The sequence below is a fragment of the Labeo rohita genome, chromosome 21 (genome assembly GCF_022985175.1).
Source record: "Labeo rohita strain BAU-BD-2019 chromosome 21, IGBB_LRoh.1.0, whole genome shotgun sequence".
Classification (NCBI taxonomy): Eukaryota; Metazoa; Chordata; class Actinopteri; order Cypriniformes; family Cyprinidae; genus Labeo; species Labeo rohita.
In genome coordinates, this window is record NC_066889.1 from 24,748,179 (window position 1) to 24,772,737 (window position 24,559).

General features: G+C 31.4%; 1 protein-coding gene across 2 annotated transcripts in view; it reads left to right on the forward strand.

Moving 5' to 3' along the window:
• Positions 1-24,559, forward strand: part of arhgap24 (Rho GTPase activating protein 24) — a 134,756-nt gene that overhangs the window by 60,502 nt on the left and 49,695 nt on the right. The window contains exon 1 of one of the 2 annotated variants that reach the window (XM_051093471.1): positions 19,104-19,465. The exons of the other annotated variant lie outside the window; for it this stretch is intronic. Within the exon in view, the coding sequence (XP_050949428.1) occupies positions 19,444-19,465 (22 nt within the window). The 5' untranslated portion in view covers positions 19,104-19,443. Of the gene's footprint in view, positions 1-19,103; positions 19,466-24,559 lie in introns of those variants that run through there. 2 annotated transcript variants of the gene reach the window in all.

Consider the following 24,559-nt stretch of genomic DNA (forward strand, 5'->3'; position numbering starts at 1 on the left):
TAATGGCAGAATTTTTATTTTTGAGTGAATTGCTAGTCATGAAAACTCCAAATGGTGCACATCCCATTGAGATTTTCAGTATGAAAGTCAGTCACGTCCTGCATGACATATTTTGCATGGAAAAAACGGTTTCAAGATTAGACAGACGAATGAAAGGATGTGTCTCAAATGTGTTTATGTAACAACCTGTGCCTTGATAGGAAATAAAACCATGGAACTATTTCCATATGCAGGCGACAGACAGGTTTGCATGTTTGCATTAAATTAAAATAAATGCAAATTTATTTTCATGCTACACGACAGTCTAACAAAGCCTCTCACTTCCACACTGAAAATTTATTAGCATTATGTATTCAAATCTTACAGTTTATTCAGAAACGTTCTAGTCTGTTCAAATGTTCAAAACAAGATTACAGACTTGGAAACAATTGAACAATCCATCTAAATGATTCAACTGATACTATGCAGAAACGACAGATATTTGATTCTTGATATTTTCAAAAGCTTTGTTTGATGAGAAAAAGATGACCTTCTGAATATTTCATAGCTGTCCCGAAGAATGTTTCTGAAGTGCGGGATGGTCTTTTGTGACATTATTGTCCGTTCCAAACAGATGGAAAGTAAAAGAACTGCAATGGCCAAAGCTATAAAGGACCCCAAAGAGAATCAGAATGAACATCGTACAAACAAATTCCAGAAAGCTAAATCTGTCCTGCAAGAAGAGAAAGAGAGAGGGAACTGCAATATGGAAGAAGACTGAACAAAGATGTCTATTGTCCTGACTGTGCAGACTGGCCCGCATCCAGGTGTGTGCGCTTCGCTAAAGATGGCGTGAAGGAGCTCATTCGGGGCGTGAAACAAGCTGACCTTTACTCCCGTCTCTTCTGAATTGAGCTACATGTTACTGAGCTCTAGACTGAAAATGACTTGGAAACCACTGGTTCCTAAAATTAAACATGTAGGAGAGAAATGACTTTAAATTATAATTTACAGAACTGCCCGAAGAGGTTTACTTCACATTTGGTGCTGTCATTGTAGTGATCCTGGTTGCGTTTGTGGCATATAAATATAAGAATATGAATTTGTAGGAATATTTTAATTTTAATATATAATATTGTGTTGATTATGGTTCTAACATCTATTCCAACCGACATTTCCCTTCAAACTGATTCAGCGGTTGGCTCTCACTACGTTATATAACATTTTTTATTTTTGTTAAATATTTGACCGTTTCCACCGCTGAATAAAAAATAAAAAAAGGTAATTGCAACTTTTTAATCTCACAATTCTGACTTTTTTTCTCAGTACTGTGAGATATAAATTCAAAAGTGCGAGTTATAAAGTCAGGATTGTGAGATTATGAGAAAAAAAAAGTCAGAATTGCAAGATATACACTTAAAATCACAAATTATAAAGTCAGAATTGCGAGATATAAATGCAATTCTGGGAAATAAACAATATTGAGCAAAAAAAAATCTGAATTGCAAGATATAAACTCAAAATTGCAAGTTATAAAGTCAGGATTGTAAGATTTAAACTTGCAATTTTGATTAAAAAAAAAAAAAGTGTGTGCCATGAACTCAAAATTGGAAATTATAAAATTAAGATGACTAGATTTAAACTCACATTTTCAGAAAAAAGTAAGAATTGTGTGAAATAAACTTAAAATTGCAAGTTCTAAAGTCAGGATTGTAAGCTTTTAAAAAAAAAAGTCTTAATTCTGAGAAATAAAGTCAGAGTTGCGAGATATAAACTCAAAATTGCAAGTAATCAGTCAGAATTGTGAGATTTAAACTCCAAATTGCAAGTTATAAAGTCAGAATTGCAAGATATAAGTGCAATTCTGAGAAATAAACTCAGAATTGCGAGAGATAAACTTAGAACCACAAGTTAAAAATCAGGATTGTGAGATTTAAACTCGCAATTTTGAGAAAAAAGTCAGAATTATGAGATATAAACACACAATTTCGAGTCAGAATTGCAGTTATAAACTCCAAACTGTGAGTTAAAAAGTCAAAATTGCAAGATATAAACTTAAAATCGCAAGTTATAAAGTCAGAATTGCGAGATATAAATGCAATTCTGTGAAATAAACAATATTGAGCAAAAAAAAATCTGAATTGCAAGATATAATCTTAAAATTGTCGAGTTATAAAGTCAGGATTGTAAGATTTAAACTTGCAGTTTTTTTTTATTTAATTTTTAAATTCTTAATTTTGAGAAATAAAATCAGAATTGCAAGATATAAACTCAAAATTGCGAATTATTAAGTCAGAATTGCGAGATAAATGCAATTCTGAGAAATAAACAATTTTGAGAAAAAAGAGTCAGAATTGCAAGATATAAACTTGATATAAAGTCAGAAATACGTAATATAAACTTAAAATCGCAAGCTATAAAGTAAGGATTGTGAGATTTAAACTCAAAATTGTGAGTTATAAAGTCAGAATATAAATGCAATTCTGAGAAATAAATGCAATTTTGTGAAAAAAGTCAGAATTGCAAAATATAAACAATTCTGAAAGAAAACATTCACAAATTTGACAAAAAAACTCAAAATTGCATGATATAAACTTAAAATCACAAGTTATAAAGTCAGAATTTGTGTTATATAAACTCAACATTGTGAATTATAAAATCAGGATTGCAAGATTTAAACTAAATTTTGAGAAAAAAAAATAATATATAAGATATAAATGCAATTTTGAGAAATAAACTCAGAATTGTGAGAGATAAACTTAGAACCACAAGTTAAAAAGTCAGGATTGTGAGATTTAAACTTGCAATTTTGAGAAAAAAAGTCAGAATTACGAGATATAAACATGCAATTTCGAGTCAGAATTGCAGTTATAAAGTCAGAAATAAATTCTCAATTTTGAGAATATATTTAAACTTGCAATTCTGACTTTTTTTTCTAAGAATTGTGAGATGTAAACTCGCAATTGTGAGTTAAAAAGTCAGAATTGTGAAATACAAACTCTCAATACCTTTTTTTACTTTTATTCAGTGACGGAAACGAGCTTCCATAGTGGACTATTCTGTATGTCTCACTATATTCTGTATGTATGTATCTTGGAAATTTCCTAGGAATGTTACTTTTATTTATGCAAATAAAGCTCTCATTTACTTGTTTGAAAAACTTACATTTCAATAATAGATCAAATATGTCTGAAAACATAAATATTACATTTTTCTCTTCTTGAGCTTGAATTCCTCCCATTAATTTTTTTCAGCAAATGATACTATATTCTGTTTCTGGTTCTCAGCTGATGTTACAGGGTCACATAAGTTTAGTAGGATTTTTTTGTAGGTCAGATTGACTCTGTGTGGGTTGAACGTTTCGAAAGGTTGTGTAGGTTTGACGTGTGGCGTGACTATTTCACTTTTTAGACTTTTACCAGTGAGACACACGGCGTAACAGAGGTTTCTGGGAAGTGTGCATCACATGATATTTCTGTTTTGTAAATATAGCAGAAGATTTGTGATGGTTAAAACCTTGTGCTGGTACTGAAAGGTTGCAAATTGAAACCAAACATGATGAAAAGAAAATTCTGTCATTAAGTACTCAAGTATTAAAAAAAAATGAAAAGCTTCCGAGAACCTGAGAATAATACCAGAGTAAATGCATAAAATGAAGCTCCTCCATCCAACACAAAAGCCTGAAGTTGTTATTGGAGCCGACAGAGGAAGGTATAAATGAGATCCCCTCCAGCGTGTTCTGAAAGGCTTGTTTGTTTGCTGCGAGGCTGTTTGAGTAGTTCTGCCGGAGAGCGTCCTATTCATATGGATGGCATCATTATCTGCCGCTCCAGATGGAGCGAGTGCACCATGACGTAGATGTTTGGTTTGCTGTGATGGTTTTGTATGTGGGCCTCATGCTGAAACATGTGCAGAGGATGTGGAATCAGAGTCGTGCATGTGGTTTCCCCTCTAGGCAAACATTCTTTTTTCTGACGGGATATTTGGAGGGTGTATGTACACACGCAAAAGGGCGTTAAATCAGTTAGACGCTTATAAATCAACACTGAAATAGATTTTAATTATAGGTTGGTTTTAACACTGTTTGAATGAAACGCATTTCATTTTTAAAATGTACAGATAAGCAGAGTCAAATCCAACACACTTTCATGGCAGTTCGTAACTACTTTACATTTGGCAAATTGATAGTAATGTTGCATGAATTTGTATGATAAAATTGGCATGTTTTCATACAATCTGTTTACGCCCCATTGAGGATTATGTTTAGAGGTTGATTTCCAAAAATAAATAAATAAATAAATAAAATAATAATAAAACATAAAAACGTCTAAATAAAAATAATAAATAAAAAAGGACATTTACGTGTATTTATGTATTTATTTACTTATTTATTTATTTTAATGCACTAACAAAGGACATTTATGGGGAAGGGGAATTTATTAATTAATTAATTTATTTATTTATTTTCATTTATTGCACTAATAAAGGGAATGGCAAATGTATGTATGTACATATTTATTTCTTTATTTATTGTCTTTTAATGCACTAAAAATGAACAATTATGGGGAAGGTCGAATTTATTTAAATGCACTTAAAAAATCTATCTATCTATCTATCTATCTATGTATCTATTGTCTTTTAATGCACTTATACACAACAATTATGGGGAATTTATTTATTTATTTTATTGTCTTTTAATGCATTAACAAATGACATTTATTCATTCATTCATCTATTTATTTTTTAAATGATTGATATTAGCCATTGCAAAATATTTACAGTGTCATACAATACCCAATTTTTATTTTTTCTGCTTATATTAATTAAAAATAAATAAATAAATAAAATAATAATAATAAATAAAATGTATAAAAAATAAATCTAAAAACAAATAAATAAAATAATAATAAGTAAAAAATATAAATAAATAAAATAATAAATAAATTAATTAATTAATTAAAAAAAAGGACATTTAGGGAAGGCAAGTTTGTTTATTTATTTATTTATTTATTTAAATGCACTACCAAAGGACATTTATGGGGATGGGATTTTATTTATTGCTATCAGTTATTTATTTATTGTCTTTTAATGAATTAACAAAGGACATTTATTCATTCATTCATCTATTTATTTTTTAAATGATTGATATTAGCCATTGCAAAATCTTTACAGTATCATACAATACTCAATATTTAATTATTTCTGCATATATTAATTAAATGTTATGTTTGTACTATTTTTTTATGATTATTTAACTAATTTATTTAAGTAGAATAGTTTTATAAAACTTATATTGGTGCATCTGATATTAAACAAGCTCAACACTCAAGTAATACTTTGGCAACATATAATAAGTTCATCCCACTGCTGAATCATAATGCATTTATTTCTTGTTTTTTATTTATTTACTTATATTATGCAGTTTTCTGAAATAACTTAATGCTGATAGGTCATTCTAAGCATTCTACTGTCAAATATACATATATATATATTTGCACAATAATAGTCAACTGTATAATTGACCATTGCACCGGGCAACTGTTTTTCTACATCCAAATTTGTTTCTCATGTTGTGAAATTATATGGCACATCAAAGGTCTACAGAAGGTCACGAAAGGTTAATAAGCCAACACTGCAGAAAAAAAAGTTTAGCAAAGAAAAGTCCCACTGAGAGCAGAGAGACAGTGTTTTCTGTCTCTCATGTCTAATAAGCTCTCGCAGATCTTTTGAACAGTGGGAGTCGGTGAATAATGAAGAGTTTTCAGTTTATTTTAAAACCGGCTGCTGTTTGAAACAATCTAGGGTTTTTCTCTCACAAAACTTCCTGAACTCCCACTTACAGTTTCTCACAACTCTCCACATGTCATAAAACTACATCTGACAGCTGCATTATCACTTAGTCTGTCCTAGAATACTTTTAAACCCTTTTATTTTCTTATCTGAGACCTGTTGTCTTCAAAAAGATGACGCTGATGCCCCCAAGTGGCCGCTCAGCCATTTACAGCAATAATGTCTCCGATGATGTATGACTGCAGACCTTATACTGGCTTTTAAATATTCATCAAGCCAATATTGTGCATGTCATACACTCATTTCTAATTCTAGATCAATAATTATGCATATCCATGATGAGAATAAAACGAACTGTGGGAAAATGAGTTCTAATGGCCTGAAAGAATCAATACGGCTAAGATCTTTATGACCCACTATACATCAAGTGCAAGAATCTGAATTGTAGTTTTGTTTTGCTCTTTGTCATCCACTGTTATTGCTTTATTCATCGTAACAGGATGCGTCTTGTCGTTTGAAAACTACAGCAGGGCTTTCTCATGGGTCGCAGGAATGATTACAGTGTAATTGACAGAGACTGTTGTTGGACAAATTTTATAGTTTATTATTTCTCTGAGAGCCAAGGCAATAAAATCTCCAAATATGATTAGATATTTGACAGGATTCCCTGGGTGCCTGATGAATGAACAGCAATTTTACAGTACCACAGTGCCATTATTTCCCTCAGCTGTATTTATGTTACTTGGCGTGTGGGATTGGTGAACCCCGTCGGACAACTCTAGTTAACGCTTGATTGAAAGATGATGACAAAATGGCCATTTTATGATGATTAGTTTGGCTGGATTAGAGGGTTTATTAAATCCTACACACTTCTACTCCCATTAGAATGAATGTGAATCCTATTGGCAGGTATTGTAGATCTCTTATGCTCAAAAAATGTCCTACATGAACCACTGATGTCACATGGACTATTTTAATGATGTCCTTACACCTTTTTGGGACTGGGGACGTTCAGTTGAATTGCTGTCTATGCAGGGTCAGAAAGCACTTGGATTTAATTAAAAGTGTCTTAATTTGTGTTTCAAAGAAGAACAAAGGTTGTATGGCTTTGGAACAACTTGAGGGTGAGTAATTAATGACAGAAGTTTCACCCAAATTATTTGTCAGACTGAATTTAGACTGTTCAGTGACATGCGTCTGTACATTTTAACAGGCATGGTATAGCTCTGTCTGTTAATTAACCTAGCAGGACAGGAAACCATGGCAACTGCATAAGTCAGTCCAAAACCCAGTCAGTGTAACGCCGCCGCCACCTTCATCCTCATTTGCACCTCAGTCGTTTTATGTTAAAAAATAGCTTTACTTTGCAGCCTACAGTATATTGAGTGTTCAATCATTGAGTCGCACCTCGTTTTTCATTCATCATCCAAAAGGTCAGAAAAAAAACGACCCAAACTCCAGAAAATGAGACACATCCATCATTATAACATCTGTGAGTTCTATCAACTTAAAAAACTGATGATGTTTGTCCTCATACACAGTTAAGTTGCAAAGTTTTCTCAATTTGATCAGATTGAAGATAAATGAAATAACAAACCCAATAGTCTGCATAAAATTCAAAATAATCATGGCTTGACTAGTGGCATGGATTGACTAATGACTATGCAGCAGGAGTAGCAACTGGAAAGACTATTGTTTTAGTATATTTTGATTTATTCTGTAGCGGGGAAATTCAGCATTATGGATGCGACTTATAAATGCTTAGGGAATGTATGTGTAGTCTATGCAAGTTTTCTATTTTAAAAAAGGGAAATAATCATGCATTTGAACCACTAAAAGTTGACATCTGTGCTATCAGTATAGTAAAAACCTTTGATAAAAACTTTATTTTTTCATAGTAAGGTTGACTTTTATATGGAATTACCCTAGCTCTTTTATAAGTGTTGTATTCTATTTTGCTATGTTTGCTAAGGTTTTTTTTTTTTTTTTTTACATCTTTTTATGCTATTCCATCCTTGCTATTGCTATTCCTCATTGTTTTAGCATGTTTGGTTAAGTTTGTTCTATTCTGTTCTATTCTATTGGTATTGCTGGGTTGGTTTGTGCTATTCTATTCTGTTTGGTGAGGTTTGTTTTGTGCTATTCTATTCTATTCTATTCTATTCTATTCTGTTATGTTATGTTTGTTTTGTTTTGTGCTATCCTATTCTATTCTGTTCTTATGTTTGGTGAGGTTTGTTTTGTACTATTCTATACTATTCTATTCTACTCTATTCTAATATTTGTTTTGTTTTGTTTTGTGCTATTCAGTTTTGTTTTGTTATGTGTGGTGAGATTTGTTTTGTACTATTCTATTCCGTTATGTTTGGTTAGAGTTTGTTTTGTGCTATTCTATTCTATTCTATTCTATTCTATTCTATTCTATTCTATTCTATTCTATTCTATTCTATTCTATTCTGTTCTGTTTTATGCTATCCCATTCCATTCTGTTGTTATGTTTGTTTTGTGCTATTTTATTCTTCTATTCTAGTCTATTATGTTGTTATGTTTGATGAAGTTTGCTTTATTCTGTTCTGTTCTATTCTATTGTTATGTTTGGTTAGATTTGTTCTATTCTATTCTATTCTCTATTCTATTCTATTCTATTCTGTTCTATTCTGTTGTTATGTTTGGTGAGGTTTGTTTTGTGCTATTCTATTCTGTTTGTTTTGTGCTATTCTATTCAATTCAATTCAGTTCAATTCAGTTCTATTCTATTTTTATGTTTGTTTTGTGCTATTCTATTTCATTCTGTTGTTATGTTTGTTTTGTGCTGTTTTATTCGTCCATTCTAGTCTATTCTGTTGTTGTGTTTGGTGAGGTTTGTTTTGTGCTATTCTATTCTATTCTTTTCTATCATTATGTTTGGTTAGGTTTGTTTTGTGCTATTCTATTCTATTTTACTCCGTTCTATTCTATTGTTGACCAAATATTTCATAGTCTTACATGACGGAATCTTTAAATTAACCAAGATTCTTTGAACTCCAACTGTCGAAAATTTAAATTTAAAATCCAAATCAAATCAATCTGATAGACTACATACTGACTACATAATGTTTGTTCTATTCTATTCTATTCTATTCTATTCTATTCTATTCTATTCTGTTGTTTTGTTTGGTTAGGTTTGTTCTGTTCAATTCTATTCTCAAACATTAAGTTAAATCGTAACACCTTTAGTTAGGCTTTCTCAAGTCAACATCAAGCCTTTTTTATTTAGTTGTTTTAGTTTGTTATGGTTTTTTAGAATTTTGTTCTGTTTTAGTGTGTTTGTTTAGATGTAATGTTTTGTTTAGGTTTGTGGTGTTGTATTGTTTTGATTTAGTGTGTCTAGGCTTATGTTACTTTATTGTTTTGTGGTGTGTTTGTTTAGGTTAGGTCTCCCCAGTCTGTTCTATTCTATAGAGAAAACATATTTCATAAGTTTCCCTATATAGAAAGTATAGAATATTATGTATGATTATTCAGCAGTGCAGTTTATCTGTCACCAATTAGTTGAGATGGAGTTAATTATCATTCCAGTGACAGTGATGTCAGAAGCACCCCAGGGACACTGACCTCACTGAAGATACGGCCTTGCCATATCCGCTGACTAATTAGAGGCGTTTTAAGACTGTGGGTTTTTCAAGAGAAAACTGATGACTCTCCACATTAGCCTGTCAAGCCCGACTGCCTTTACTGTATGAGGTCTAAAAAGCAGGACTCAAAATCGCACCTCTGCTGAGAGATAATGCTCTGGGACAGAAAATAAACGAACTTTAGCTATCATAGTACAGCGTTACAAGACATTTGACCTTCACAGTAAACACAGCACAGCTATGCCTAGTGCTTGTGTTTGTAAATGATATACCTGATTTTACCGTTGAGCTAAAAGCTCAGTGTTTTATTTAATCTCACAGAAGCAGCGTACAAAATGAATCACAGTGCACTTTTGTGCTTCGATTTCTTTCACTCTGCTCCCGAACCCCTCTGGCTCTGGGCAATTTGCTCAATCGAACGGTTATAAATTACATTTAGCACAGAATACGTATTAAATCGCTCTCATGCACCGCTGCTGCAAGTGTTAGAAGTTTTCCTGTAATGCAGTTCAGAGTTCTTGTTTACCATTTACTATTGTTAGTGAAAGAACACCAGTGTTGTCCAATCAGATCAGCGTTTCTTTAATGCTGTGTTCGTGTTTTGGCAGACATTGACCATTATGTTTGTCCTGTCTAATTTGATGGGTTCCCCCTGTTCTTCCGGCTTTATTTATGGATGCTTCATGTCAGCATGGTTCATATTTATCTGTGCTTCTGTCTAATATAAATAGAGCTCAGATGGCTGAAATGAGTTATAGCGTGGCATGCTAGCATGAACTGAGGCAGGAAGTAGATTATGTCTAAATATATTGTCTATGCTGTGAATTATATTTGCATTTCATTAAAGGCTCACCCAAAAATGAAAATTCTGTCATTAATTACTCACCCTCATGTTGTCGTAAACCCGTGAGACCTTTATTCATCTTCAGAACACAAATTAAGATCCTTCTGACTGCATAGACAGCAACATAACTACCACATTCAAGGCCCTGAAAGGTAGTAGGGACATTGTTAAAATAGTCCATGTGACATCAGTTGTTCAACATTAATTAACTGAGTGAAAACTGTATCTACACCAATTTTTCTTTGTCAGTGAAATCCTTTTAAAACATTCCGATCCACCAGTAATATAATGGAGAAGTTATCTGCCTAATTAAATTAAATAGCCTCAAGGATATGAAACTCTCTCAGCTTTCCGCAGGGCCGAATCTAACCAAGCGAGTCTGACATTTCTCATAAAGGTGGATTTTCAGTTTTATCTCTTTTGGTTTTCTCAACCAACTTTATTTATTGCATTCTGTCTTCAACAGCAATATCTCACTCTGGTATGATTTGTAGGAGGAGATGCTTATAAAATTCATCCTTTTTCACTCCATACATTGAATCTACTTTGATAAAGTAATTGAACACCACAGTCTATCTTATTTATGTCTCTTTCAGCATCTCCACATAAATCTGTCAAGTGCCATAAAAAGCATTGTGTTTGAAAAGATCCCATTAGTAACATCATCCAACTTAAACATTGCTCTTCTACTATTAAAATAAAGTACTAAATTTAAACAAATGTACATTATAAGAAAATGAACACACCAAAAAGAACAAATAAGTGTTTTAAATATAAATTTGTTTGCTGGAAAGTTATGAATTTTGGCACATGGATAAAGGACAGTTGCATCATTAACCACAGCAAATTTGAAGTCTCTAACATAAACTCTCTAGCGTCACCAACGGGACAAATTTGCTCGTATGTTTCTGCTGACAACTTTTGATTCTTTGGCGAATGCATGCCAAAAATTCTGGCTCAGAAAATTGGCTCAGATCATCTTTAGACTGTCCAAAAGTTATCAGAAGCTTTTGGATAAACCACACCGTTTTCGTAAGGGTGTTAACGAATTTGACAAAATTTGCACAAAAATGGACATGAGGTTAAATCTTCGCAATGCTGTAGCAGAATTAGACCAAACTTGAACTTGGTATGCATTATAAGCATGACCTGAGGACACATGAGTAGCGCCACCTACTGGTAAAATTTTTTACATTTTTGTTTAAAATTTCTGACCAGTTTGACCAAAAATCACATGATCTCATTAGATTCAGAGCGACAAATAGACCATTTCGATTTTGTAGTAAAGTGCTGTATTGCAATGAATCTTATAGAATTAGTCTTATAGAAAAGTTATGAAATTTGGCACATGGATAGAGGACAGCTTCATCATTAACCACAGCAAATTAGGAATCTGCAACTCAAACTCTCTAGCGCCACCAAGAGGCCAAATTTGCTCTTGTGTTTGTTAATAACATTTGAACTATAAGGTCTAAAAGTGAAATTCTTTCCTCTGATTCCTTGGCTGCTACAAAGTCGAACACATGCCAAAAATTTAATTTATACTTTTTTTTAACTCGTCCTAGATGGTTTGTCCTATTTTCACCAACATTGGCTCAGATCATCTTTAAAGCATTCTGGCAAAAAGTTATCAAAGGCTTTTTGATATACCAAACCATTTCCGTCAACAAATTTGACGAAGTTTGTGCAAAAATGGCCATAAGACTATATCTTTGCAATGCTTTAGTGGATTCTGACCAAACTTTAGTATGTGTTATAACAAGCATGAGGGCATGTGAATAGTTTCAACACAGTGCCAACTACTGGTAAAAAAAGATATAAAAAAAATAGACATTTCTGCTTATAACTTCTGACCTGTTTGGCCAAAAATCATAAAATTGGTCTCATTAGATTCAAAACAGCATGCCCCTAATTTTCCTATGTCAGCCACTTGTGGAATCGCTTGTGGAAAGTTATGAAATTTGGCACACGGATAGAGGACAGTCTCATCATTAACCACAGCAAAACTGTTGCATATTTAGCACATACTGAACAGACACATGCTATCTAATATGTGTAGTAAGTAAATTTTATAGTGTATTCCAGTCCAAACACAAACAGGTTTTCTGTTTTCAGAAGTCCATTCAGATCCTCAAGCATTGAAGCTCAAACTTCCATCAATGGATTCACCCTAATTAAGAAACTGATTAGAAGGAAAGCAGTTTTGGTCCCAGCTGCGAGGGCCGACGTCTGTCTGTGTGTGTTCGTTTATTTCTCTGAGCTCTCCTGCTGTTTTCATTCTTGCGTTCAGTCTCTTTTCACCGCTGTTCCTCGGTCCTCTGAAGTGTGTGATTGATGGCGGTCATTCATTGAATCATGTTGTCACGCGGCATGTTTTCCTCGTCCCCTCATCCCTCACGCTGTAGCCTAGGAGTTTGTACTTGATTTGTTTCATCGTTCACTTCATTCAAGTCTGATTAATCCCTTGTCTGTCTTCTCTCTCAGTCTTGGTCTTTCATAAGCCTCTGGTCTCGTGTGAGAGCTGTCATGGCTTCAGGAGCTGATATTTCTTCAGTCAAAGGTGTCTGCGACGGTGCCGATAGCACTGTCTCGGACCTGATTGAGAAGAGTAGCTCAAGGACAAATCTTTTTCTCAGTAGACTCTGTGTGGGTTTCAATAGGTCTTTCTTATTAAGAGTTTTGGACAATTACTGGTATGGTTTCAGGTTTAGAGATGTGCTTGAGTTTTGAATAATTTCCTAAAAAAGCTTGATTTTTTTTTCTTGGATTATCCACAGAAGAAAACAATAATACTGTATTTAAAAAGAAAATGTTTTTGCGTATTGTCAGCACAACTGTTTCTGGTTAGGAGCTGTGAATACACATCTGCTAAACTATATAAAGAAATGCAACTGTAGTTCTGGAGAGTCTGATTCATTCTAGTGAACTGATTCATATTGATTCGCACAACTGATTCGTATGGTTCATACTGAATGATTATTTCATACGTCGTATTTAAAGTCTGATTCATTCTACTGAACTGATTCATAATGAATGATTCTTTTTGTCATATGTAGTATTTAAAGATTCATTCTAGTGAACTGATTCATATTGAATGATTCTTTTTGTCATATGTAGTATTTAAAGTCTGATTCATTCTACTGAAATGATTCAAACTGAATGATTCTTTTTGTCATATGTAGTATTAAAAGTCTGATTCATTCTAGTGAACTGATTCATATTGAATGATTCTTTTTGTCATATGTAGTATTTAAAGTCTGATTCATTCTACTGAACTGATTCATAATGAATGATTCTTTTTGTCATATGTAGTATTAAAAATCTGATTCATTCTAGTGAAATGGTTCAAACTGAAAGATTCGTTTTCTCATATGTAGTATTAAAAGTCTGATTCATTCTAGTGAACTGGTTCATCCTGAATGATTCTTTTTCTCTTACGTAGTATTGAAAGTCTAATTCATTCTAGTGAGCTGGTTCATACTGAATGAGTATTTTTGTCATATGTAGTATTTAAAGTCTGATTCATTCTACTGAACTGATTCATAATGAATGATTCTTTTTGTCATATGTAGTATCGAAAGTCTGATTCATTCTAGTGAACTGGTTCATCCTGAATGATTCTTTTTCTCTTACGTAGTATTGAAAGTCTAATTCATTCTAGTGAACTGTTTCATACTGAATGATTCTTTTTGTCATACGTAGTATTAAAAGTCTGATTCATTCTAGTGAGCTGGTTCATACTGAATGAGTATTTTTGTCATATGTAGTATTTAAAGTCTGATTCATTCTACTGAACTGATTCATAATGAATGATTCTTTTTGTCATATATAGTATTAAAAGTCTGATTCATTCTAGTGAAATGGTTCAAACTGAAAGATTCATTTTCTCATATGTAGTATCGAAAGTCTGATTCATTCTAGTGATCTGGTTCATCCTAACCTTTTTTCCTCTCACATAAGCACTGGAAAATCTGATTCATTCTAATGAACTAGTTTGTTCTGAAAATGTCTTTTTCTCATATGTAGTATTGAAAGTATGATTCATTTTAGTAAACTGGTTCATCCTGAACTTTTTTTTCTCATATGAGCATTGGAAAATCCGATTTTCCAAATGTCAGACTGATCTCATGAAAAAGCATAACTATTTTATGAGTCAAACGATTTGTTAAGTATGAAAATGTATGACTTTTAGCAAAATAATATAATAATGAACAAATGCGAATGAGATCATATGAATTCATACAAATTTGCCACCAATTAAATGTAAAATAGTTGCACATTTTTAATGGTAGTGTGTTGAAAATGCTGAGTAAAGTTCTTGAATTTTGTTTTGGCAAACCTGCATGAACACTTTTATTATTCAGCTTAGGATTTAGGTCAGGAAAGCTGGTCTGGGGTGAGTTGAACCTTTGCCGGCAGGTTCCCTTGTTCTCCCCCGTTTTTATCCTGAACTGAGAGGACTCAAATGGGAACTCAAATGCTTTCTGTCATCACGAGCTCTCACACGCCATAAATACCCTCTGATGTGTATTTAAGTTCACCGGACTCGTCTTGGCAGAGGAAGTGGCGATATGAGCTTTATTTTTCCTCACATCTACATGTCAGCCATTTTTACTGAGTGTTTTATGATTTCCAGATGTCAGAATCACCTTATGTTGGCTGGTGTTGACCTCAGGAATACAGTCTTTATAAAGCAATATCATTTGAACACTTTAGCGTGACTAGAGATGACTTATGACTTATACTATACAGTAAGTTTTTAGTGTTAGTTTACTGATTTAGTTCTGAATAAATTATTCACTAAGTAGGGTTTTGAAGCAGGGGACAGTTAAATTAAAGCATTAAAAATCTATAATCTCCAATCATCTTGTTGAATCGTGGATACTGGAGGTTATAGAGGGAAACTGTGTGGTAGTTCAGGCCTTTATCTAATATAGCTAAAGTTGTTAGTGGGCTCTTCGTTGAAGGAAATGATTGATGCCACCCGAGATTGAAAACAGCAGCCGCAATAACATGAGAGAACAGCAGATATCCCAGAATGCTCTTGGTGTGGGATATGTCTTGTGTGCTCAGCATGATTGAAAAGACAGAGGAAAGGAAAATGAGTTTGCCATTGTTCTGTCTCACTCGAGGACTGTCTTTCTCTCTGGGCTTCTTTCAAATCCTCAGCTCTATGAAGTAAAGCTACAGCCACAGACAGACCTGAGGCCATAAAAACACATTATAAGTAGGTCATTCTACTATGAAATTCAATGTCTATAGTGTTTCTCAGTACATTATCAAAATAAATGGAAATGTTTATGCAAAGTGGCACTTTGTGAAGCTCAACAGCATTGCTTACTGTTGCAAACTCCATAGAAATGAACTGGAGATTTCTGCAAATTGCATGATTTTTTTAATAAAATGTGTTCAGAGGGTAAACAAAAAAAAAAATTAGTATTATATTGGTTGAATTTGTAACATCGCAAGTTTTAGATGTGGTCTTTTTAAAATATGATTTCATTTTTTATTTTCATTAATTTTTTTTTTTTTATTTTTGTCTTTTTTTCAGTATATCTCTAAAGTTTTTTTTATTAAGCTTTAGTTTTTAGTTTTAGTTTATTTGGTTTAGATATTTGAACTTCTTAAACAAAAAGTTTCTTAACTGAAAATGCGGAAATTAGAAATATTGCCTTGGCAATATACTAAGTTAGTTTGATATATTTACTATATTTTTAATTAGATTTTATTATATTTCTATTTTATTTTAGTTTAGTTTTAGTTAAAATAAAGTCATAAAGTTTGAAAATTGTCATAGTAAGCAACTATTATTGATATGCTGTTATAGTTTTAATTTATATTTTGAATTAGATTTTATTATTATATTTTCATTTTAATTTTAGCTAAAGTTTTAGTAATTTTTGTTGTTTTTTTAGACATTTTATTCGTTTTTTTTGTTAATGTCTATATAGTTTTTATCGTTTTAGTTTATAGTTTTAGTTTATTTATTAACAGGATTTTAATTGTTTTGACTATAATATGACTGTTTTTTTTAAATTAAGTTTTAGCTTTTAGTTTTAGTTTATTTATTTAATTGAATAGATTCTACACAAAAAGTTTTATTTGTTCTATCTCTGATTCAAATTTTAGTAATTTTCTGTGATTTTTTATTAGTTTTTACAGGTATAGGTATAGCCTTTATTAAATTCTATTTATTTATTTTTGCTTTTTGCTCATTTTTATTTATTTATTTATTTTAAATTATGGCTATATAATTTTTAGTTTAAGTTTTTACTTGTGTTTATTTATTTAGTTCAGAATAAATTATCCACTAAACAGGATTTTGACTTATGTTTTTTTTTTGTCATTTTATTTATTTATTTATTATGGATATATATTTTTTAGCTTAAGTTTTTAGTTTCTGTTTATTTATTTAATTCTGAATAAATTATCCACTAAACAGGATTTTGATTTATGCTTTTTTTTTTTTTGGTCATTTTTATTATTTTTTTTACTTTGTCTATGTAGTTTTTATTTCTGTTAATGTTTAATTTCCAGTAATGATTTGATTAATTAAGTAATTTACTTATTTTTATTCTTTAACAATAATAACCCTGGTATGCTAATGCCACAATAACAGCATAAAAACTGTATTCAGATTTATTTACACATTCTGAATAATGATTAAATACTGCCAAATATTGAATAATACACTTTTATTTCCACTGTTTTGTAACGCTTACATCATATTTTCCATATGTAAATACAAAAATATTATTTTTTCATTGTAGATCAGTCTGAAGGCTGGATTTGACTTCCAAACCACTTTATTATTCATCCTGCAGAATAAATTGTGTGTTTGTGTTCTCAGTCAGAATTACGTTGTGCATTTCTGGCATTTGTCCACAGATTTTGGCATCTCAGTCGGAGCTAAACAAGGCTCAGACATCACTGCTTGACACTGACGCTCTGATTAGATTTTAGAGATATAGACCAGGCTCTCAGAAAGACACTTTAGTAGTTCTTAAAGTCTGTAATTGGTGAGTGAATTTCACTTTAGGTGAGAGGTCAAGAAATCTGTATATATAAGGGTGACTGTGTGTGTGTGTGTGTGTGTGTGAGCTGGCATACAGATGCCAGAGACAAAATGGGAAACACAGACACTTACATAACCTGGTATTGGAGAGGACGTTTGGCTGTCATAGCAAACTTTCTAGCCCCTCTAAATATTCTTTCTGCCTCTCATAAACTCACACCAGCACAGATCAGGTTAAGCATTTACATTAAATTTACCTTCCACATCTATAGTTCATGTGTAAGTGAACACGGTGTTGACACTCCAGGGAACATTCTAGACCTGTTTTGCGCCCCTGACATATCCAGCATAGCAGATATAAGCGGAAGACACACAGAGCGCTTTTCACACAGTGTCAGCAACCTAAAGTGTCACAGACTGTCATTGACTGCTGGGTCAGTGGATGCTAAAGCTATTTGGGTAACGTTTACGTAAAGGAACAGTCCTTATAAATCACCCTCATGTCATTGTACAAACATAGTAAAAAAAAAAAAAAAAACATTTGTGTAGAATGAGTAAATGGGGACAGATGCTGCTAAGCTCCAAAATTATATTCATTCATTTATTTATTTATTTATTTATTTATACAAAAATATTTATTTATTTATTTTTAGATATTGTTTTTGTTAATTATCAATAAATACATGTTAAATATTAATTTAAATTAATTTGTATTTAATTCTATTTATTCGTTATTTGTATTATAGATTCATAAAAACATATTTATAAATAAAAGCACTTTTTTAATTTATTGTTTTTTTAATTATCAATAAACACATAAATGTTAAATATTTATTTCAATTAATATGTATTTAATTTTATTTATTATCTATTTATTATTCATGTTTGTATGCATATTAAATATTTATTTGTTATTTGTATTATTAGATATAAATAAATACATTATTTATAAATTATTGATATTTATTTATTTATAAGTAAATGATTCACATTTATTAATTTATTCATTTTTCTTTTTTGTTAACTATCAATAAATACATGTTAAATATTTATTTCAGTTAATTTGTATTTATTATTCATGTTAAATGTTTATTCGTTATTTGTATTATTATATATTTATAAATAAATACATATTAAATATTGATTATTTACCAATACATATTTATATATTTTGTTTTTATTGAAAAATATATGTGGTTATAGTATTCATTTATCAGTAAGTACATACATATTAAAGATGTATTTATGCATGCATTTATTTTATTAATAATTATATTATTTATTTATTTATTAATAGGTACATGGTAAATACTTTTTTAATTTATTTATGCATGTATGTATGAATGGTGAATATGTATTTTTTGTTTTTTATTATTTCTTTTTGTAAATACATTTTTTTATATTTTTTATTATTTATTATATTATTTGTTTATTAATGAGTAAACTGTATATATTTATTTATTTATTTATAAATATATAAATGGTAAATATTTGTTCATTTTTTTTTTTTTTTATAATTTTCACCTCCAAAAATGGTATGTGAAAACGTGTTACGCTAAACAATAATGGCAAACAAACTACTTTTATCATGCTTTTCTCTCATTTTTGGAGCTTTATTTTACTCTTTATCTAAAAAAAAACATCAACATTCCTTTTAGATTAAAGTGAAATTAGCGGATTCAAAAAAACTCTTTACGGACCAAAGTGCAACAGGAAAAGAAAAGTAGATGAATCAGTTTCCTCACTGTAGCGACCGGTAGCGGCTCAGTCTGTATTTATAGAGCACGATGAGGGGCCGAGCTGTTTGGCCGAGTGCCCGCTCTTCGATCGTCAAATTTACAGGCCAGGCCGGGACCCCCAAGAGCCTTAGCGGCCGTGATTTATGAGCCAAGCTCCCCTGCTCGCCTTCCGCTAGATCGTCACAGTGCATCACCGAACACCGTCCGAGCCAAGACACTGCGCTCGACACCGCGGGAACTGCCCCGTCTCTGCACACGCAGAGAACCTGTTGACCACTGATGCTTTGACGCCATAACTAAGCCTGCAGATCCGTTCAGGCGCAGCGAATATCATGCAGGAAGGAGATAAAAACAAGATGAGAGAAGAGATACCTTGAGAAATGCACAGATGAGAAGAGCGGGACGGATCTTTGTGTTGTTGGTGGGTCACAAAAGCTGGATAGATAGAGGTCCTGTCCCATCATGGACTTGAACTACAACCCAGGTGGGTGGCATGGAAACTGAACCTGTTGGGAGGCTTTGTATTGGACAAAACAGAAAGGGGAGGAGAATAAGTCACGTTGTTTGTGACGCAATTGCTTTTACTAGTTAGTTGTGACTGTTGTTTTAAAACCCTAAGGTATTCAATTTAATAAAATTATGTGTTTGTCATACATTGTTTTATAATAAAAGAGGGTCGCAAGCCAAGTGTAAACACCAGAATATCTTACCTAGCAACACCCTAGCGATTTATTATTTTTTTTTTAAAGAAAATGAATAGAGGTGGGAGGATTGAGGCACCAGATTTCAATCCAATGCTAAAGTTTACCGACTAGGGCTGGGTACTGACACAAATTTCACGATTCAATTCAATTTTGATTCACAAGCTTGCGATTCGGTTAAATTTCCATTAAATATTCATTTTTTTGGATATATACCAGGTACAGTACATGCTAAATTTTCTCAGGGAAAAAAAAAGTTGGTACTACATTCATATAATATTGAAAGTTCAAATGAACTGATTTGTATACAAAACTTAAAATACATTCAGTTCAGTTTTTATATTTACATTTACATAATTATATTTCTACTCCAATTCGTTTTTTGAAATACAAACATTTAAATGGTGGCTAAACTTGGATTTAATCGAACATAAATACTGAAGAACAGTAAAAATTACAGTGAATATGTCATATGGTGAATGTATTTAGCAAAATGCTCCTCTCTAGGGTTCGTTTTTCTAGCCGACTGACTAGTTTACGCTCACCGAATATGGTTTTCTGAGGTAAATGTGACGTTTTCTTGCACTGAGGTGCTACAGCGATCTGTCACTCCATATTAAACTGCGCCAAAATGGCATTTCTTGTTTGAATATCGTAATGAAATGAATTAGAATTTAAATTCTGAGACTTCGTTTCATATCAAAAGTAACAAAACACAAAGCTCATTAACTGAAAACAGACTAGACTAATCAATCGTTTCCTAAAAATGAGAATCAATTAAAATATCGAGAATATCAAATTGATTTTACATTTTTATTAAATTACTTATATAATTATAATGGCTTTTAACAATAATTACAAATGAATACATCAAAACAATTGCATTATGATTATTAACTAACACTGGAATATGAATATATATATATATATATATATATATATATTATTATTTTTTTTTACATTTAGAATGTTTTTAAACTCATCTTAGAATTTTTCTAGCCGTATATTGCTATAATATCCGTTAGCTGTGTGTGTTTGCAATTGTGTTCTCTGCATGATTATTTGCTTGCATGAATAAGAAAGATGAAAGACAGAGCTTTAGGGAGATTTCTTTCTGTCTCTCTGATGTCTTTCTGGCTCTGTGGTTAAGTGCTTCATTCTTGGAGTGATTTTGAGCCAATTCAGATGCTTTTAAAAAGCTTTGCTTATCTTCATGCGTTCCTGTCTTTAAGGCTATCCGAAGAGCTGACGTGGCATTTTGGGGTGTCTGTGCAATCTAATGACTGCACCAGTGTAGCTCTGCTAGATTAAAAAGACTGTATCATTGAAAAAAAGGGTTTTCTTCTGTACTCTAATATCCACCCAGATTATATATGAAAACTAGGCTGCAAAAATTGCTAATATTAACACACATTTATATATAAATACCAGTGTTTAGCAACTTGGCAAGGAATTATTACTCATTTCACATGCAAAGATGGTAGCCAATTATAAGAGAGATCATTCACAAATGTAAATCATAAAAAGTACAGCAAGTAAAACAGGTTTAATTCCAAGGCTCACAAAAAGGTCATGTTGAATTGAATTATTCCTACTTCTAGTTCATGTAACCTTTACTAATTTTAAAATGGAAAATAATTAGAAATAGTTATATAACAGTAAATAGTTTATATATAAAACAAGATTATATATAATACAGAATTAATAAATTATTAACATTTAATTAATGATTAATAAATAATGAATGAAAATAATAGATTTATTTAGAGTGATTGTTTATGAATATATTCTTTATAAATATCTAATTTTTTTTAAATGTTCAAAAAGTATATCTATTAATAATATAACATTATTAATTAGATATGTAAGTATGAAATATGTATTAGTTTAAAAAAATATTGTTTTATTTGAAAGTCTCTTTAAAAGTTTTAATTATTTAACATACACAATATGACAAATTTTACAATAATTTGAATATATATTTGTATAAATATCTAAATATTTATTTAAAATGTTAAATAATTATATATATTAATAATATAACATTATTGATTAAATATGTAAATGATTGCATATTTAATTAGATTCGATTATATGATATTATTATTAGTATGAAAAAAATAAATATTCTTCTGTTTCAAAGTCTCTTCGAAGGTCTAATTATTTAACGTGCAGAATATGGCCTATATGACAAAAATTTGTTATAATATCTTCGTAGTAAAAATTTTTCATTTATATTTAATATACATTTTTAATAAGTATTTAAATATTTACTTAAAATACTCACTAAATAGTTTTTTATATTTTAGTAATACAAGATTAATACATTATTAATATTTAATTCTGTATGATAATAAATAAATAGACAGATAAATAAATTATATATATATATATATATATATATATATATATATATATATATAATTATTTTAGTATTTTACAATCTTTTATTTTTATGAATATATTTAAATACCTAAATATTATTTAAAATGTAAAAATATATATTATTAGTATGATATTAATTAAATATGTAAATATTGCATATTTAATTAGATATGATTACATGATATAATTATTAGTATGAAAAAATAAATAGACTTATATTTGAAAGTCTCTTTGAAAAGCCTGTATATCTCTACTTTCATATATCAGCTGTACATAGAAATAACTTTCCCAGTCATGCATCTGGATAATTGTGCATTTCCAGCCCACATAATGGAGCCTGTCCAAATCTCCAAAGGTGGATTAATGGTAATGCAGGTCCAGAGATGACATTATTCAGCTCAGTTTATTGCACAACAGTATTAAAACCTCTGGCTCCTAATAGCTCAGAGGTGAACGCATGTCCAGAGCACCATTAGGCGAGAATGTAAGATGATTTTCCAGTGAATACAGGTGAGACACAAAGACACGTCTGCATTCTTTCCCATGCTCTCATGGTCGTTGTTGCAGACAGCCCTGTCTTATACATCCATCCCCAAGAGACTGCAGCCTACATTAGATTAGCAGATGTCAAGATTCTCATCCCCTAGCGAGAGCCGTCAACACTTTTTGAGGGTTTACGTTGTCCTGGGGAGATTTTACTGACATTTGAACTGTCAAAGTTGGTTAGATAGTGACTGAGAGACAGGAAAGAGAGAAAGTAATTGAATAGGACTGAATGGGATTTGTCATAACGTCAGAGCGGAGGCTGTGATTGGTTCAGATAAGGTTCAACTGCTTCCCCTGTCAATGACCCTTCTGAGGCCTGCAACAATAACATCCAGTTAGGGGGATGTTTAGCGGTTGCAGTGACATGCAATGTTGAAATTGCAGCGGTCATCCATCAGCCGCAGAACTCAACAGAAACGGCGACATTTACTTAAGCAGTCTCAGCGTGGGATTATTAGACGGAGAAAAGGCAGCACTGTTTAAAAAATTACATTTCTGTTTCTCACAGACAGCGTGCAGGAGAACACGATCTCAAATGAAATTTTTAATAACCCAGCTGTGTCAGTGAGAGCAAATGGAGAGACTTTTTTCTCATGTTCACTAAACATGTAATATACAACAGGTAATCACACTCGTAGCCGTGCGACATGGCTGTATATCGGCATGGATGTAGGTGATCACAGCGTGCCGATATACAGCCATATCTCACATCTATGTGTGTGATATTGTGCTTATACAACATTTTGACAGCATGACTGTGTAAATACATAAGAAACAACAACGGAGCGTCTTTAAAATCCTTCTTTTGTGCAGAAATACTTGCTTCCACCACGGATTCAAATCGCAGTTTGACAGTTTAACAGCTGAACCAAGCCTCTGTTACTAACTGAAAACGCCGCTTTACAACTAGTAAAGAAGGAAAGTTGAATTGCTTCATTAAAAGCTTTTTGTATTACTGTATTAAAAGTTGTTTATTATGTGGAGAAGAGTATTATGAGAGAGCAATGGACTGAGCAAGTGTGATTCTGATACAGCATTCATTCTTCAGCTCAATCATATATTCACAATAAAACATTAGTTTGAATGTCTGCTGAGGAAAATTACAGTGACACATTTTTTTCCACTTAATTATGTCGTAATAACGAGATGTTAAGTTGTTAAAATGACATCTTTTCTCGTAATAACGAGATGTTGTCATTAAAACAACATAATTATCTCATTAAAACATCTTTTTCTTGTTAAAACAACAGCTTTTCTCATAATAACGAGATGTTATGTCATTAAAACGTCATATTATCTCATTAAAACAGCATTTTTTTTTCATTAAAACAACATAGTCTTCTATAACAGGAAAACCATATGGCTTTTATGACATGCCGTTATTATGAGAAAAATATGTCGTTTTAACGAGATAATTATGTCATTTTAAAAAAACTTTAACATCACATTAACATCTAACATCTCATTTTTTGTGAAAAAAAAAACTTTTTAATGAGAAAAAGATGTTTTAATGAGATAACATCTCATTATTGAGAGAAAAGATGTCGTTTTAATGAGAAAAAGATGTTTTAACAATATAACATCTTGTTAATATGAGAAAATATGTCGTTTTAATGACATAACATCTCGTTATTTCAAAAAAATGTTATTACGAGAAAAAGATGATGTTCGTCTCGTTATTATGAGAAAATATGTCATTTTAACAAAATATGTTAAAATGACATAACATCTTGTTACTGCGAGAAAAGATGTTGTTTTAACGACATAACATCTCGTTATTTTGAGAAAAGATGTCATAAGAAAAAGATGACTTTTTAACAACATAACATCTTGTTATTACAAGAAATTATATAGTTTTAATGACATAACCTTGTTATTATGAGAAAAGTTGTTTTAACGACATAACATCTTGTTATTTCAAGTAAATGTTATTACGAGAAAAAGAT